At 46.4% G+C, this 16,361-nt stretch overlaps 1 protein-coding gene across 1 annotated transcript in view; it reads right to left on the bottom strand.

The window, feature by feature from the left end:
- KALRN (kalirin RhoGEF kinase) overlaps positions 1–16,361 on the bottom strand; it is a 655,634-nt gene that overhangs the window by 441,329 nt on the left and 197,944 nt on the right. The window contains exon 3 of the mRNA XM_036850143.1: positions 12,332–12,446. Within this exon, the coding sequence (XP_036706038.1) occupies positions 12,332–12,446 (115 nt within the window). The remainder of the gene's footprint in view (positions 1–12,331; positions 12,447–16,361) is intronic.

Below are 16,361 nucleotides of genomic sequence, written 5' to 3' on the forward strand. Positions count from 1 at the left end.
CTCAGAGGCCCTGAGAGCTTGTGGGTGAGTGGACAATCCCTCCACGTAAGACCCCAGGGAGGCCCTGACCCCACTGCATGCTGTTCTGGGGACCACCTGCTGGCCCACGGGTCCTGTCCATGTTAGGGGGAAGAGTGGGGTTACAGCAACCGGCCCCAGCAACAGCACTGGCCAGCTGGGTGGCCCTGGGCATCTCAACACACTCTCTGGACAGCATTCCACCCTTTTAAAGTGAAGGGGTTGGCTTCACTGACCTCTACAATCCCTTCCTGCCTCAAGCTCCAGGATTCTAATCCATCTACTTCTTTTAAAATTCAGTTCAGATTATACATCCAATAAACTATCTCTGATGACATCCACTGAACTGCTATGCTTCTTAAACAACTGCCTGGAAAACGTTTAGTTCGTTTTCTCCAGTGGGTCCTAGAACCTCCACTAGACTGCAAGCTTTCCCAAGGGCAAGAACTGGGACCCCTCATTAGTCTGCAAGTTCAGCCTGACAAAACCAGAGGATTATTTGACCATTATCTCTAAGTTGATGTGTATGTAACAACTAAACAGTTGTCCCATCTATGCACAGAATTAAATCTGGACCGATTTGCAGGCTCCCTAACGGAGCACCCCATCCCGCTCTGCGCTAGGTCAGGGGGAGGAGTGGTTCTTGCCTTCCTCCGGGTCCAAAACAGGGAATTTCTCTTCAGCAAATAAGTTCTGAAGCCTGAGTTTCCTGCAAAGGAAAATAGCCTCCAGTCTGGAGATGAGAGGACAGTCTCCTCCGGGACAGGGAATCAGGGCGGAGAGTGTCATAGCACGAGGTTCAGACCTTGCCTTGGGTACCAGGCCAAGACGAGTTCCTGCGCAAAACCTGGCACACAAATTGCTAGCAATGGAAACAGATGAAATTCCAGCTCAGGACTGCACGGAACAGTCTGAGACAAGAGGGAGAAAAATGTCTTGGTTTTAGGGTTTTTGAATAGTTCTCAAAACCAAGGCTGGTCCTTGCTTGACCTAGAATGAGGCAGGGGGTGGGGGGAGAGGAGGGAGGCTCTGAGAGAAAGGGAAAGAGGGAGTAGGACCATCAGGATGCACACTTGGATGATGTCAGTAAATGACTCAGAAAAACATTTGTCCTAGCTGAGTCACGGTGGCTCTGACCAAGTGCTCCTGTCTGGGTTCCGGAAGAAATAGGACTGGCTGTCACACTTGCTCAGTTTAGAAACAGGAATACTTCTCCTCTGTGAGACAATTATTACATACTCAAGTATTAAACGTTATTTAATATTTACTACAGTTGTCTAGGAAAGATTATATTAAACCCATTTTGTAGTTGAGGAAAAATAATTGTCACTTAGTGGTTACTTAAGTTTAAATGTTTCAATAAAAATTCGAAAAGTAAAGCCTAGAAAATCTAAGGTCTAGTGAGGAGAGAGCAGAATATTACCGTTTGGAGCCTCTCGCAAAACCCATCTGTATCTTCCAGGCAGCTGAGCTAATGTACTCCACCACTTGGTGGCAGCATACCTAAATTGCCAGAAGTATACGTACATGATAAAGGCAGTCTCAACAAAACTAACGTATCATAACATGAAGTGTCAGCATCCAATATATGCCAAAAAACATACACAACCCCAAACACCAGTGAGGGGCACATGATAGAACCTAACCAATGACAGGTGAAGAGAAATACAAAACATGCTGAAAATAATTACCTAATGGGGGAGGGAGAAACAACCCCACATCTGGAACCCACCAAGTGAAAAACATACCCTCTTCCCCAGTGCCAGGCTGTCTCTCCAGTATCCATATTCAGGGAACTCCCTCATTTCCAACATTCCAGCCAAATGAATCTGAACTAAATTTAAATCATCCTGATTCTCCAGCAAGAATTCCTGAAAGACCTGAATATACTGGGACTTATATCACCAGCAATGCTGAAGTTTACCTAATCTAAGTGGAACCAAAAACATCAGCTTCCTAATCAGCCTGTTGTTGGTGAGCCATAGACTTCAGAAGCCTAAACAAGAAAGTAAATGACCCCACCTAAGCTTTAGAGGCTCGTTCAACATTGCTGCCCAGAGACAAACTCCAAGGAGACCCAACTTTCTCAGTGGAAGGCAGATAAGGACCTCAGTTCAGATAAGAGCAGAGGAGATTAACAACTACTTTGTGCCAAGCCAGGAACTAATTACACAACCAGCCAAGGAGCTGAAATACACTCAGAAGCAAAACTAAAGATTCACCAAGGGCAAAAAACAATTAAGTCTTTATAGATTTCTTATCAGATCTGAACTTTAATGTATGGTTCCCTTTAACATCTCTATTAGTTTAGGCAAGAGAAAGGAATCCTACCCTGGGGGACCCCAAAGGGCAGGCCCTGTGGCCAATTCCTCTACTCTTTCAAATCCAGGGTCAGATTTAGGCGCATAACATATGGCCCTAAAGTAGGGTTCTTGATGATGGTAATGACAATGTTTGCACAGTGGGTTCTGGGCAGTAAGGAGCATATAAACTTAAATTTGAAGAAATATAAAGACTTGGAACTCTATGGCAAGACATACTGGAAGTATAAATTGGGAAATTTGGAAAGAAATGTGGCGATGTGTATCACTAGCCTTAAAAAAAATCCATGATTGCCACAAATCTATCCCAAATAAGCCATTTAAAATGTAGATAAAGGGGTTTCCCTGGTGGCGCAGTGGTTGAGAATCTGCCTGCCAATGCAGGGGACACGGGTTCGAGCCCTGGTCCGGGAAGATTCCACATGCCACGGAGCAACTAGGCCCGTGAGCCACAATTTACTGAGCCTGCACGTCTGGAGCCTGTGCTCCGCAACAAGAGAGGCCGCGACAGTGAGAGGCCCACGCACCGCGATGAAGAGTGGCCCCCGCTTGCCGCAACTAGAGAAAGCCCTCGCACAGAAACGAAGGCCCAACACAGCCATAAATAAATAAATTTTTTAAAAAATTAAAAAAAAAAAAAAAGAAATATGTGCCGTGCTAGTTTTTTTTTTTTTTTTTAACTTTTGGGTCTATTTATTTATTTATTTATTTATGGCTGTGTTGGGTGTTCATTTCTGCGCGAGGGCTTTCTCTAGTTGCGGCAAGCGGGGGCCACTCTTCATCGCGGTGCGCGGGCCTCTCACTGTCGTGGCCTCTCTTGTTGCGGAGCACAGGCTCCAGACGCGTAGGCTCAGCAACTGTGGCTCACGGGCCTAGTCACTCCGCGGCATGCGGGATCTTCCCAGATCAGGGCTCGAACCCGTGTCCCCTGCATTGGCAGGCAGATTCTCAACCACTGCGCCACCAGGGAAACCCCACGGCACATATTTCTAAAAAAAAAAAAAAAAAAAAAATGTAGACAAAGGTTCACAAAAAAAGTTTACTGAGAGTTATTTACAGCACTGAAGTTTTGGAAATGACTTAGCTGTCTAATGATAGGGTTAATTAGAATATGGTGTATCCCAAGATATACTATTATGCATAAAAAGTTTTTAATGTTATGAAAATATTCTTAGGGTATAATATTAAGTGGAATAAAATAAGAAGCAAAATTAAATAACCAATATGATTCAATTCTGCTTTTAAAAATCTCCAAAGGAAAAATATAGGAAGGTAAAATGTCAATATATTAATTATTCCTATTTCTAGAGGTTAGAGTTACAAGTGGCTTTTTAAAATTCTTTCTATTTTCTGCATTTATTTTCTATAATAAAGAAATATTTTTCTACTTTGAAAAAGAGGCCAAGACTTTATCACACTATTAGGCATATATATTCATTCATTCAGTATTTATTACAAGCCTGCTAGGCGATACTGATCTTACTACTATTACTACTATTCTACTAGCTCTTATCCTAACCTTAACCATCACCCTAACCTTGACTTTGACAAAGCTGTGCTAGAGACAATAAAGGACAAGTGACAAAACAAGGTCCCCACTGCCAAGCAAGGAAAGGGAAAGAAACCACTGTTTGCCACCAGCCCGTGCTGTGTGCCGAGTCCTAGGCTAGGTACCTTACCTGTGTTCTCTAGTAATCCTCACTACCGTTGTGTCTGGTGATATCTCTATGCCTATTTTACAGGCGAGGCAATTTGTCAGCTGCATGCACATTTCTCCTCCTACAGGGGAGGGTTCAGGGGTTCATTCTTCCTGGACTGGAATCCCCTGAATAATTTCCAGGATCAATATTTGTCCTCAAGGCCACTCTTTCTTCCTCTATTAGTCCACAGTTCCACTCCCACCAAGTCAGTGGCAATGTCCAAAGTCCCTTCTAGGGGTCACATTGAAGATGCATGTGAAGAAAAAACAACACACCCTCTCCAACAGGAATCCTTTTGTCCAGTGCTGGATCCTTGATTTATCACCTAAAGGCGTTTACTGGAAGCATTTCTGGAATAATGAGTGCTGCTTCTCATAGTTACTTCATGACCACATGGTTTCCGCCTCTGATTGTCCAGGTTATTGTTCTCCAGGGAATCACAAATGCTTGCCTCTGCAAGTGAAGCATCACAGCTGGCTCTCCCCACTCTATACATACATACATACACACACACACATGCACGCACGCACACACACACAGTTGCTTTGCACAGGGTTTCCATGAGTCCCTCTGGTTGGCCCCTCTGCCTCAGAACTGCACCAGCATAGACACAGACCCGTCAAGTCCAGCAGTGGCATGGTCAAGGAAGTGAACTAAGTTCAGAATGCCTATCAGCTGACTGCTGAGTAATGCCAGAATTGTGCTTCTGACGCCAGAGCAAGGCAAGATCGAACTAGGCAGGTGGCTGAGTGAAAGAAACATCTAAGACCCGAGGAAACAGAACAGGATGAGCCCCCTAGAATACAAAAGAGACCACCCCCACCATTCCAGGCTTTATGTTCAGCATCCCTACTACAGACAGCCTTTTTACTTACCTCTTTGAATAGTTTCCATGGTCTTAAGTGCTTTTTTTCCCCCCACTACATCCCTTAGTGTAATTAATTACTGAAAAATAGTTAACTATCATCCACAGATGAGCATTAATGAGTAGCATTTGTGTGTCTAAAACTGAACACAAAGACCTGGGGGAGGAAGTCTGAGGCACCCCCCACCACCTCCATTATCCTGCACATCCACAGTCGCCACTGCTGTCTTGGCCAGCAGAAACCCAGGTTTCAGGCAACTGCCACCTGCATTTCCCACCTGCAGCAAGCTTCACACTTAAAACCCAAAGAGAACCTTGGAGGGAGCAGGCTTGATGGACAGGATGCCACTGCCCACCAAGATTACATCATCTGCCCCTCATCTCCTTACTACCCTCTTCTACTGTCCTGCTCCAATCCAGTCCCATCCTTCAGGGTCTACCTTCCTTCTCTCTCCAAATCTGTCCCCTGCACTCCATCAACCACTGCCTCCTTCACTCTGGCCTCCTCATCTATTCAGTGGATAAAAGCGCAGGCTCTGGTGCTCCAAATTACACTGGCTGTGTGTCCATTGGCAAGTTATCTAACCTCTCTGAGACTCAGTTTCCTCATATGCAAAATGGGAATAAATAATACCCATCTCAAAATGCTGTGAAAACTCAGTTAATGTATACAGAATACTCACAACAGTGCAATCATGTAGGTTTGAAGATAATAATAATGGCTAGCATTTATGTATTACTTAATAGATCAGTTCCAGAGGTTGGAAGCATTAAGTGCTTTTTTTCAACTCAAAATTATGTTTGAAGATTTATCCATGTTGTTGCATAGCACAGTAGTCACAGAAAACTATACATGGTATAATACCATTTTTATAAAGCTCAAAATCATGCAAAACTAAACAATATATCATTTATGCAAACATGTGGTAAGCTATACCAAAAGAAGCCAGACAAGGATAAACACAAAACTGAGGATAATAGTTACTTCTGGGAGAAGTAGGTGAGATTAGGGTGGGGAAGAGCCACAGGTAGCTTCAAGAGCAGAGGTGAGGCTCTGCTTCTGATTTTAGGGGTGGGCTCTCAGGTGTTCCATTTATTATTATGCTTTATAACTGACACATACATTACATCTCTTCCTTCATATGTAGCAAATATTGCCATATATGTATTTATACTTATAGTTATTATTATTATTAGGTTCCTTTAGGAGACAGACTATAAAGTACTGAATGTCCGGGTGCTAGGCACCTTAGACATCCGTCATTGCTGCTGCTACCAGCGCCAAATGTTCATCCTCATTGCCTCCTGTTCTGTCCACATTCCCCTCCTCCAAGATGCTCTTAGGGGAAGGGGCCTGGGGCAAAGCAGGCTGGGTTACCGGCTACCCCAGTCCCAGGGAAGGTGGGGCCCTGCCCCTAGGATGCTGCAGCAGAGTAAGGAGGGGGGCCGGTGGTGACCGTCAGGTGTAGGGGCCACCTTCTCCCCCTGTTCTGTCAGGGAGGAGGTAGCCATTATTTGTCCCAGCCTGGGCCCCCTGCTCTGGTTTCCTATTTGCAGTTATTTGAATAAAAAAATATCCTTTTCTGGAAAAAAAAAAAAAAAAAGGAATGAATGAAACATTGAACAAAAAACAACACAACTGTCCAGAGGTAGTTTGTGAACAGAGGAAAGATGGAACCAGAACCTTGGGGGGTGGGGAGGAGCAGAAAGATGGGAGTGGGCAAGGCTAGCTCCTTGTTATTAGTGCCCCGAGTGAGGGAAGGAAGGGGAAACCGAGGTCTAGAGTGGAAGCAGACAGGGACAGGGAGTGGCTCTAGCCCGCCTTAAGTGGCTGCCACCGGGAGCCCAGGCTTCCTGGGCCTCACCTGGATAAAGGTGACTCTCCATTTTCATCACTGCACTGGATTCCAGGGTGAGGGCAAGGTAGGCTGGAGCCTGCTTAGAGGGGGGAGGGGGCTTAAACCCCTCCTGCCTGCCTTCCTGTGCCCCCAAGGGGGCGGCCCAACCTACTGCAGGGACTAGGCAAGGTGGGAAGGAAGCAAAGGGGGTGTGAGCCACACCTGGTGAGACACAGCTTGGTCGGGGGCATCTGGGGCCAATCACCCCTCTCCAGTGGCCACACCTGCTGCCGTTAGTACCTGCCTGGGTGCTAGGCATGAGAGATTGCTACATAGTTTCCTCACAACACCCTTGTGGGATGGTCGTTCTTTTTCCAAATTAAAAATTAGAATACTGGACTCAGAAAAGTTGAGTCATATGCCCAAGGTCTCACCCTATGTCAAGCATCTTCCTTTTGCCCCTCTGAATCCATTCTCCATCTTCTCCCCTCTACCCGATGCCCTGGGAGGCTGACCCACATGGACTGCCTCAATGAGCCCCCTGTCACCTGGCTTTGGTTGCATTCAATCAATGACAAACAATGACAGGAGGTCAGAGAATGGGAGGGGTGAAGCAAGAGTATCAACTTCCCTTGCCCCACATCGTGGAATCACCGTGAGTTGGTGGCAACTCTCTACTGAAGGTCACAGCTCTTGTCAAGCAGCCCTCTCATACAGCTACGTCTCCAGGTTCTATGCACCTCTCCTCACCTTGCCCCTTCAGGGCCAGAAGTCGTAATGTCTTCCCTCCCTCCTATTGCCAGCTCTGGGATAACTTGGAAATCCAAACCTTGCTGCTTTCCCTGTTGCCTACTCGCATCATTGTCAAGTGTGCCTTTGTTAAACTCTTCTCAGATAACCCGGGTGGAGTGGTCATATGTTCCCTGACTCAGAAGTGGTAGAGCTGGGATCTGAACCCCAGTGCCTTCCGTCTATCCGAAGATGCCTCTCTTCGCTTTGCTGTGAGGGTCTGTATGGCTCCAAGGAAGGTGATCACCGACAATGGTTGTTACTATTGTGATGTTACGTTCCTTAGCAGCAGAGTAGAATACTACTTGCCCTTCAGGGCTTGGACTATGTACACCTAACAACAGGAACACTTTACTGATATTGCTAAGAAATTTGTGTAGAATGTGGGAAGTGTAATAGAAATTATAAACCCTTTATATATAAGCAACAAAAGAAATTAAAAAGGGATCTGGAAAGGGATAAACTTTAGGCAAATGTCCTCATTGGCTCTATTTTCTGAACCTTCCATCACTACTCCCTGCATCCTCCTTTAATTGATGATCTCAGAGCAAAGGGCAGGATGCCAATGACACAACTCAACAGGCCCTTACAACAGACGGATTCAGTGATGACAGTTTCCATAGCTTGGTTTCTCTCATGCTGAATATAATGGGAGGAAATCCTTGCAGTTTTTACCTACTCATCTTTTAACTGTCTTCCTGGCTCTCTCTGCTTATTTCTATTTTCTGGTGATGCTGCACAAAGATAGTGCTGGCTATAAGCCCAATTTATCTCTTGCTGAAATCAGCAGAACAAGAGCAAATGTTATCAAATAATAAGCTGTGAATATTGACACCTTGGTTTGATTGGCATTGCAGAATATCCCATCTTAATTTCTTGTCATCTTTCCCCACCAGTATGACACCTGCATTCCTTGCTGGAACACTCAGCCAGCATCTCAGCAGCACTGCTAAGAACAGAGTTAAGTGGCTGATACATCAAGGGGCTAACAATCGGTACCCTTGGGAGCTGCAGAAAGATGATCATGACAAAGCAGGATAACAATGATGAAGAAGAGAAGGAACTCAATGCAATAAAACCACCTGGGATTTCTTTACTAGATACTTAGAAATTTCTATTCCAAGCATATGGTCAACTCCCAATTATCACAGTGGGTAGATTATCCATACTGTGAGTTATGCTGGGGTGACGGTTTACTCTCAGCCTAGATTTTCTATCTGTCTCTCAATTTCTAGGGACATTCATCAACTGATTGTTTCTGAGTATTTCCTTTCCACTCCTTTCAGGTACAAGTAACTGCAAGCAGATAGTAGAGCAGAAGGACAAAAAAGCTAGATAAGTGTAGGATGGATGGCAGGAAAGATAACACGGGAGTTCACCCAGATACCTATCCATGCCCTGGCTCATGGTAGGCACTCAATAAATATTTGTTAAATTGAGTGAATGGAGTTGTCAGAAAGTTGAATTAGAAGACTCTTAAGGCCTCTCTTCCTACCCTAATATCCCATGATTCCTCAGAAGAAGATAACAGAAAGCTTGGAGAAGCCCAAGGAGATAGATGCTCATACTCAGCAGAAGCAAGAAAGGGAAGTTGGAAAGGACTCATCCCAGGCTGAGATGGATCCCAAAAGCGTAACTGGTACTGTCACAAACACATCACTCCAGGATGATGCTTAGCCCCGGCTGATACCTCAAAATTCCGACCCAGAGTACAAGGGGACAGGAAAGCAGTTCTCTTAGGATTTAAGATGTAGACAAGATCTGAAGTGAAATCCTAGGCCTTAAATTATTTAGGGAACCTGAGAAAGAGAGTGTATGTTGGTGGGGTGGTAATACTGTTTTGAGGTTCTAGATTTTATGATGTATTTTTTCCCAATATCATAGAAACAAAGAATTCAGGACAGGAAAGCTTCTTAGAAATGATCTAATCCAGCCTCCAATCCACTGGAGGAATCCTTCCTACAGCATCGCTAACAGAAGGTCATCTAGTAGCCAGCGACAGGAAGCTCACTTTCTCCAGAGGCAGCAGCGTTACTGCTGGACAGCTCCTGGGCAGATTCCTTCTCCACTTCAGAGTCCTGATCTCTCTAACTTCTACCCTTTGATTCGACAGAGACCATGCCCGTTCCCTCCTCTTTGGGGCAGCTCTCCTGATACCTGAAGTCAGGAATCACTTTTCTTCCATTTTCACTCCTGCAAGAAAACATCCTTCAGTCCTTCAACTGAAGAGACACAGTTTGTGGCTCCCTCGGTGTGCTGCTCTCCTGACAACACGCTAACTCAGTGGTGCCCAACCTTTTTGGCACCAGGGACCGGTTTCATGGAAGACAATTTTTCCATGGAAGGGGGTGGGGGATGGTTTCGGGATGATTCAAGCACATTACATTCATTGTGCACTTTATTTCTATTATTATTACACTGTAATATATAATGAAACAATTATACAACTCACCATAATGCTAACAGGAGGTGGCGCTCAGGCGGTAATGTGAGCAATGGGGAGTGGCTGTAAATACAGATGGAGCTTCGCTCGCTCACCCGCTACTCACCTCCTGCTGTGTGGCCCGGTTCCTAACAGGCCACAGACCAGTGGTGGTTGGGGACCCCTGCTCTAACTGGTCCACGTAGCTCCTAAAAGGGGGTTGGCAGAGTTCAATGTTGCAGAATTGAATGCAGTAGTACAGACATGACCTGGCCTTCACACAGGATAGTGGGACTATTTCTTCCCATTCATTTCACACAACCATCCTTCCTCCCAGCCCCTCTTGGGTTTTGCTCCCCTTCACTCAGCAGAAACCTCTGCCTTTTTAATTGCTTCCCATCTGTTTTGTCCCATCTTTGCTTAACAAGTCAGAGTTAAGAAAATGGTCTTCCAATTCTTTCACCTGCTATTCTAAAGAAAAGATGAGTGTGCATTAGCTGCAGGGATGTGATAAACCTACCAGAAAGAAAAACATAGCCTTCAGGATCCCAAATTTCTTCAGTCTCTAAAAGAACTAAGAGTCTGTCATGGGTCCCCAGAAAACTTTTCCTATATATCGCTTCAGAAAACGCCTAGTTTTATTCCTGTTAGTAGTACACTCGGGAAAGATGCTTTTAAAAATGCTTAGCCCCTAGATGGCTAAATTGCTAAATTACCCTCATCAATCATGGGTTATTTAATCCATCTCCTTGTCTCCAAGACAGATGGGAATATTTCTTCTGTATAAAGACCTCTGGGGAAAAACTCTTCTATTCTATTCTTCATCCAAGTCTCATGCACTCAAAGTTTAGAAGTTCTTCTTCGGATATAACCTAAGTCCCTTTCATTGGAGCTTAGGACCTTTCATCTTTTGTCAGGTTCCCTGTGGATAGCATGAAGAAAAGAACGGCACCATCTGACATCTACTTGTCCACAGCCTTCTGCTAGAGCTCTTCAGGGCTCCCCATTCTGTTCCACATCCTTCCAAGCATTCGATGACGGCTCCTGAATCCCCTTTACCACCTGCCCGTCACCATCCACCAACCTCTGTACATGTGCCCCCCCCCCCCCCGCACTGCCACAGCTCTTTCAAATGAAGTGCTCGCCTCGCTTGACACCTGCTTCAAGAACTTAATCAGCACGTTCAACAATTAGCCAAGGTCTCCCCGCAAAGGCAGACGTCCTCTCTGTGACTGACTAATTCCCCTATAAAATGCACAGAGACAAGATGAAGGTTCTAAAGGCCCCAGGCATCACTTCTTATTTACCACATCGAACACCTGACAGGCTCCAAGCCCACTAAGAGGCAGAGAACGGAGTTCTTGCTGGCCACGAGCAAGGATGAGGAGAGCACTGGGGCAGGAGTCAGGAGGGTTCTGACCAAGCTCTGCCGCTGCCCAACCCCCGGAAGCAACTCTAATCCCATATGGACCTTGTTTCCTAAGCACAACACGACACGTATTTGCCTGGATTACTTCTCAGGGCTCTTCCGGCTCTCACATTCTATGATTCTCTGACTATGCAAAGGCCTCTCCTACCCCTTCTTTAAAAATATACACCATGTCCCTGGCATGTCTCCCTCACCACCCTCTGAGGTCAGCACCACCTAGCAACACTCAGAAATCCGTGTTTCTCAACCCTTTTTAAAAGTCATCCCCTGCCCCAAAAGAGACATTTTATACTTTTTTCCTTAATCACCCACCCAATGAGATTTTAACACCATGAATATATTGTATATATCTGTTTATGTACTATGTGTATAGCTGCGCTTAATACATAAAAGAATAAGTTTTTTTTTGCCATCCCCAAGAACGAATTCTCATCCCCCTTGGAGGCAATATTACCCCCCATTGAAAATGCATGACTTAGATTGAGTTTAAGGCTGCCTCTTGAATGATATAAGTGGAGTTATTTGCCCCAAACTCTAAAAGCCACAAACATATTCATAAGCCAGAGGTTTTAGAAAAAAAATCCATTACACAAGCCAGAGTGGAATCAGCCAGAATTCCCATTTTCCCAAGGTAAAGAACAGTTTCCCATCCCTGCTCCCGAGGCCACACTGTCACCTCTTCCAGGGCCTGTCCCGGTCCTCTTAGCCTAGGACCTTCACCTCTGCCCATGGTTCCCACATCCAGCTCCCACTCCATCCATATGAATCCCAGCAGTAACAATGGGAATGATGGGAATGAGGTGAACAATGGGTGATGATGTTCCAGAAATAATTAGAATCCATTCCAAGGGCAGAAACAGCCAGGCCCCTGGCAGGGATGGAGGCTCATTCCAACTCCCTTGCATCAGTCCAGCTTCCCCCTCCCTCCCCTGCAGGACATTCACCTTACCTTGGCACGCTGGCCAGATAGGTCACGAGTTTCCGCAGGTCTTCCTGTCTTATTCTGTCATGATTGCTGCGAGCAGGGAAGGTCAGGATTGGTCCACCTCGCTTATCACGGCCCCCTGCAGGGAGGAAGAGAAGGGAGTTTAAGAAAACCAGCTAGAAACTGTGCTGGAAACAGGCAGAAGGATGGTGCCCAGAGAAATCCAGTCACTGCTTAGAGCAAGGGCAAGGGCATGGGGTTTGGGTGCGGGGAACGTGCGTGACCCTGGGCAAGTCTTTTGACTTTTCTGATGTCTCATCTGCAATATGCAGATGAAAATAATGATGACTACGTTACAGGGTTGCTGCAAGACCTGATAAGATGGCACATGGGGAAGCACTTTGACAAGTACTCTTCACAAATGTGAGACGATAATGAAGGAAGTGATAACTGCTCGTACTGAGAAAACAAGCCATTAAAAGTGCTATGGTCTTTGGAAATTCAACCTCCAGTTCACTTCTCTTTGCAGACCTCTATGAGCAGGAAGTGCTCAAGATTAACTGAATACCACGGTGAGAAGCCCTTAAAGCATCCAGCAGGGACATCATTGCTGGGAGGTCTTTAGATTCATAGAGAAGACCTAAGTGTGTTCTACACAACCAAGGATCCACCCCTGCCTGCCTGCCTGAGGTGCCATCCGTCACTCCTGCTGGAGGAGCACATGAATCTTTATTGGGAATAGGATGCTCAAGGTCTTAATCGCTGCAAATGCATAGGTACACACTAGGATTACAAATGTTTTCTAAATATCAGGCTTTAAAAAAAGCTGGAGGGAGTAACTGAGATGATGATCATTGTTTGCTATCAGAAGGCTGGGATTTTACATGGTTGCTTTTTCTTTCCTCTATTTTCCAAACTTTCTACTCACTATTTATTCTACGATTTAAAATTTTCTTTGTTAATGGATGCTATGATTGGGAAGCAGGACCAAGTTTCTCAGGAAGGTTAGATGAGGACCAAGCTAAGGTGTAGTAACTATGTCCTTACAGGCACTGCCTATTTCACAAAGAAAACTCTGTGTCATGATCACAGACGCCCCATCCTGCACGCATCTCAGGCTGCCACCCAACATCCCCCAGAGCAGGGACCACAAAGGGATCTAGAGCAAGAGGGAGTAAGGGCTGGCATGGCCACCACCAATACTGGAAAAGAAGCTTAAAGCTCAGCCCCCTGAAGAAGGATCTTTTCCAAGGAAAAGCAGAGCCTCCCAGGGCCCCACCCAGTATGAGTTCATGAATAATGTTTCCCTCTGACTGTGGGGTCCAGAAAGCACAAGACAGAGGGAAGTCTTGACAAACAAAATCCAGTCCATTCCAGGGCACTCCTGAGGAGGAAATAAGGAGGGTCAAACAAGAGCAGGGCCACTGCGAGATCTGACCCTGAAGAAAAAAATATGTCAGCACCACCGTCCCTTCCCTGCAGCCCCCTACCAGGGCAGATTTGTGTAGATATACCACAGAGTTTGACCCTGGCCCCCAACTCCAAACCTTTCAAACCACAGGCTCTGGTTCCATGTATGGATAACCAACCTCATCTCATCTACCTTGTACGTGATCCCCATCTCCCAACTGCCTTCCACAGGAGAGAAAGGAAGTGAAGGAATCAAGTGGGAAGTTCCCTCAAAGCTGGGAGGTTCTCCCTCACTCTCCACCTTGCCCTCCAGCCTTGACCTCACCCGAAGGATTTTCACTCTTGGGTGTTCTTTGTTTTTTTTAAATTTGGAGTATAATTGCTTTACAATGTTGTGAATCAGCTATATGTATACATACATCCCCTCCCTCTTGGACCTCCCTCCCCCCCGACCACCCCATCCATCTAGGTCATCACAGAGAACGAGCTGAGCTCCCTGTGCTATACAGCAGGTTCCCACTAGCTAGCTATTTTACACATGGTAGTGTATACATGTCAATCCTAATCTCCCAGTTCATCCCCCCTTTCCCTTCCCCCACTGTGTCCACAAGTCCGTTCTCTACGTCTGCGTCTGTATTCCTGCCCTGCAAATAGGTTCATCTGTACCTCTTGGGTGGTTTTAACTGCAGCTGTTGTCCTTCTCACTGACCTTCTGTGGATGGTTTAAGAGTAGAGCTAAGGGAACACGGGGAGCCAAGGCTGGTCTGATGGCAAAGGCTACCTAAGAGGCTTGGAGGGCTGCTGGCACTGTCCCTCCTGAGCAGAGCAAGTTATGCCCTGGGAGACAGGAGTTTCATAATGTTGGCTGCAGAAGGTTCCAGATGGCAGGGGAGGGGGGTGGTGGGGGGAGAAGACCTGGGGAAGTGGAATTCCTTCCCTCCAGGAAGAATGGATAAGGAGTCCAGAGAGGGCTGCATGATCAAGGCAGGTATTTTTCAGAAAGGAGATGAACTTGCAAGACTGTAGGAAGAAGAGGAGGAACAGGCATAAAGGAAGAGAATCATTACACTGGAAAGAGTGGGGACAACGGATGGACCAAGGATTCAGAGTAGGTACAAGGGGAGGGGTTCTGCCCCTTTCTCTTCAGCAGACTGATAGAACTCAAAGAGGCAGGAGGAAACAAAGATAAGTTACGGAGAGGGAGAGCTCAGCGGTGCCTGGGGGACCGCTGAGCTCTCACTGTTTCTCTAGGTGAAATAGAGTGTTGAGGGTCAGGGTGGGCTTGAGGTGCTGGGAGAAAGGAGGATGGACCACCGCTGGAGAGTGTCCCTAGAGAATGGACAGCAGGACTGGGTACCATGTGGGTTTAAGAGTAGGGGGCAGGGTACCAGGGCACAGTGAGAGCTCTGTTGAAAGGTCTGGCCGTGGTGTCCATGCTAGGCTCTAACTTGAGCGAAGGCAGAATAGAACTAACGCATGGGCTAAGTGGGGAGGGCTCAGTGAGGGTAGGAAATGGCCTACTGGTTCATGAGTTCCCAGGGGAGAGGGAACAGCAGATGTTTTATCTGATATCCATACTCCCCCAACTGATAGGGGAACACCAGCAATGGCCCAAGGTGAGAGGCTAAGGCCACAGACAGACATATCAAGGCTCAAGGTCTTGGATGTGTGTGGCCACGGTCGGGAGATGGAAGACTTTGGTGCCAAGGAGACTGAGGAGCCATGAAGCTGGAGGATTTGACTGATAACTGACATGAGTGCTGAAGTTCCAGAGGGCAATGAGCAGAGATAAAGAATGAGAACCCTTTGCTAAAGCCAGTGTGCACTGTGGAAGTGGACCCCAGATGGCGGGAGACCAAAGAGCCAAGTTTTGAAAAGGCAATAGAGATGGTGGCAGGATCTTCAGCAGCGCCATCCCCCTGCTCATCCAACACCTGCTGTTTGCCTACTCAGTGGAGGCTTTGGTGCTGGGAGCTATAAGATGGGAATATAGAGAATAAAGAGGGAGGGGGTGGTTAGATGGGCAAGAAACGACACTGGTCCCCTCCCACAAAGGCCGGGCAGGACGGGGCTGGGGAGGAGGCAAGGCTGAAAGAGGGGAGGTTAAGGCGAACCTGACTGAGGTGGGGGAGGATGGCACTCACATTTTTCAGGGGGAGGCAGGCTCCAACTAGGGTAAGTAGGTTAGGGTACTTTGGGGGGAGGACAAGAACATACATCTAGGAAATCGTACCAAAAGTTTGGCTCATGTAACTACAGTTCTGCAAGATGCTAATGGACACACATGATGTTTTTTTAAGGGAATGCATTATTTGTAGCTTGGGAAACGCTTTCATGTGCTTGAAGGACATGTGCTTTAATGAACATGGCAAATCTCCAAGAGTGGGACTGTAATAGGCAGCATTTCCCAAACTTATTTGAGGGTAGACCCCGTTTTCTTTTTTTGAGGATCACCTCATGCGACTGTTGTTCTATGGAACATGCTTTGAGACACGGGTCCAGAGTATAAAATTGCACCACAGCAGTGTGGAGTTCCTCTGGGAACACGGGCTTGATGTTGATGGGAGAAAAGGCAGCAGAGAGGGACATCAGGAGGGGGCCAAAAGGAGGGTGTGGGCGCACACAGAGAGCAGGGGTGAAATGG

This window comes from Balaenoptera musculus, chromosome 4 (genome assembly GCF_009873245.2).
Source record: "Balaenoptera musculus isolate JJ_BM4_2016_0621 chromosome 4, mBalMus1.pri.v3, whole genome shotgun sequence".
Lineage (NCBI taxonomy): Eukaryota > Metazoa > Chordata > Mammalia > Artiodactyla > Balaenopteridae > Balaenoptera > Balaenoptera musculus.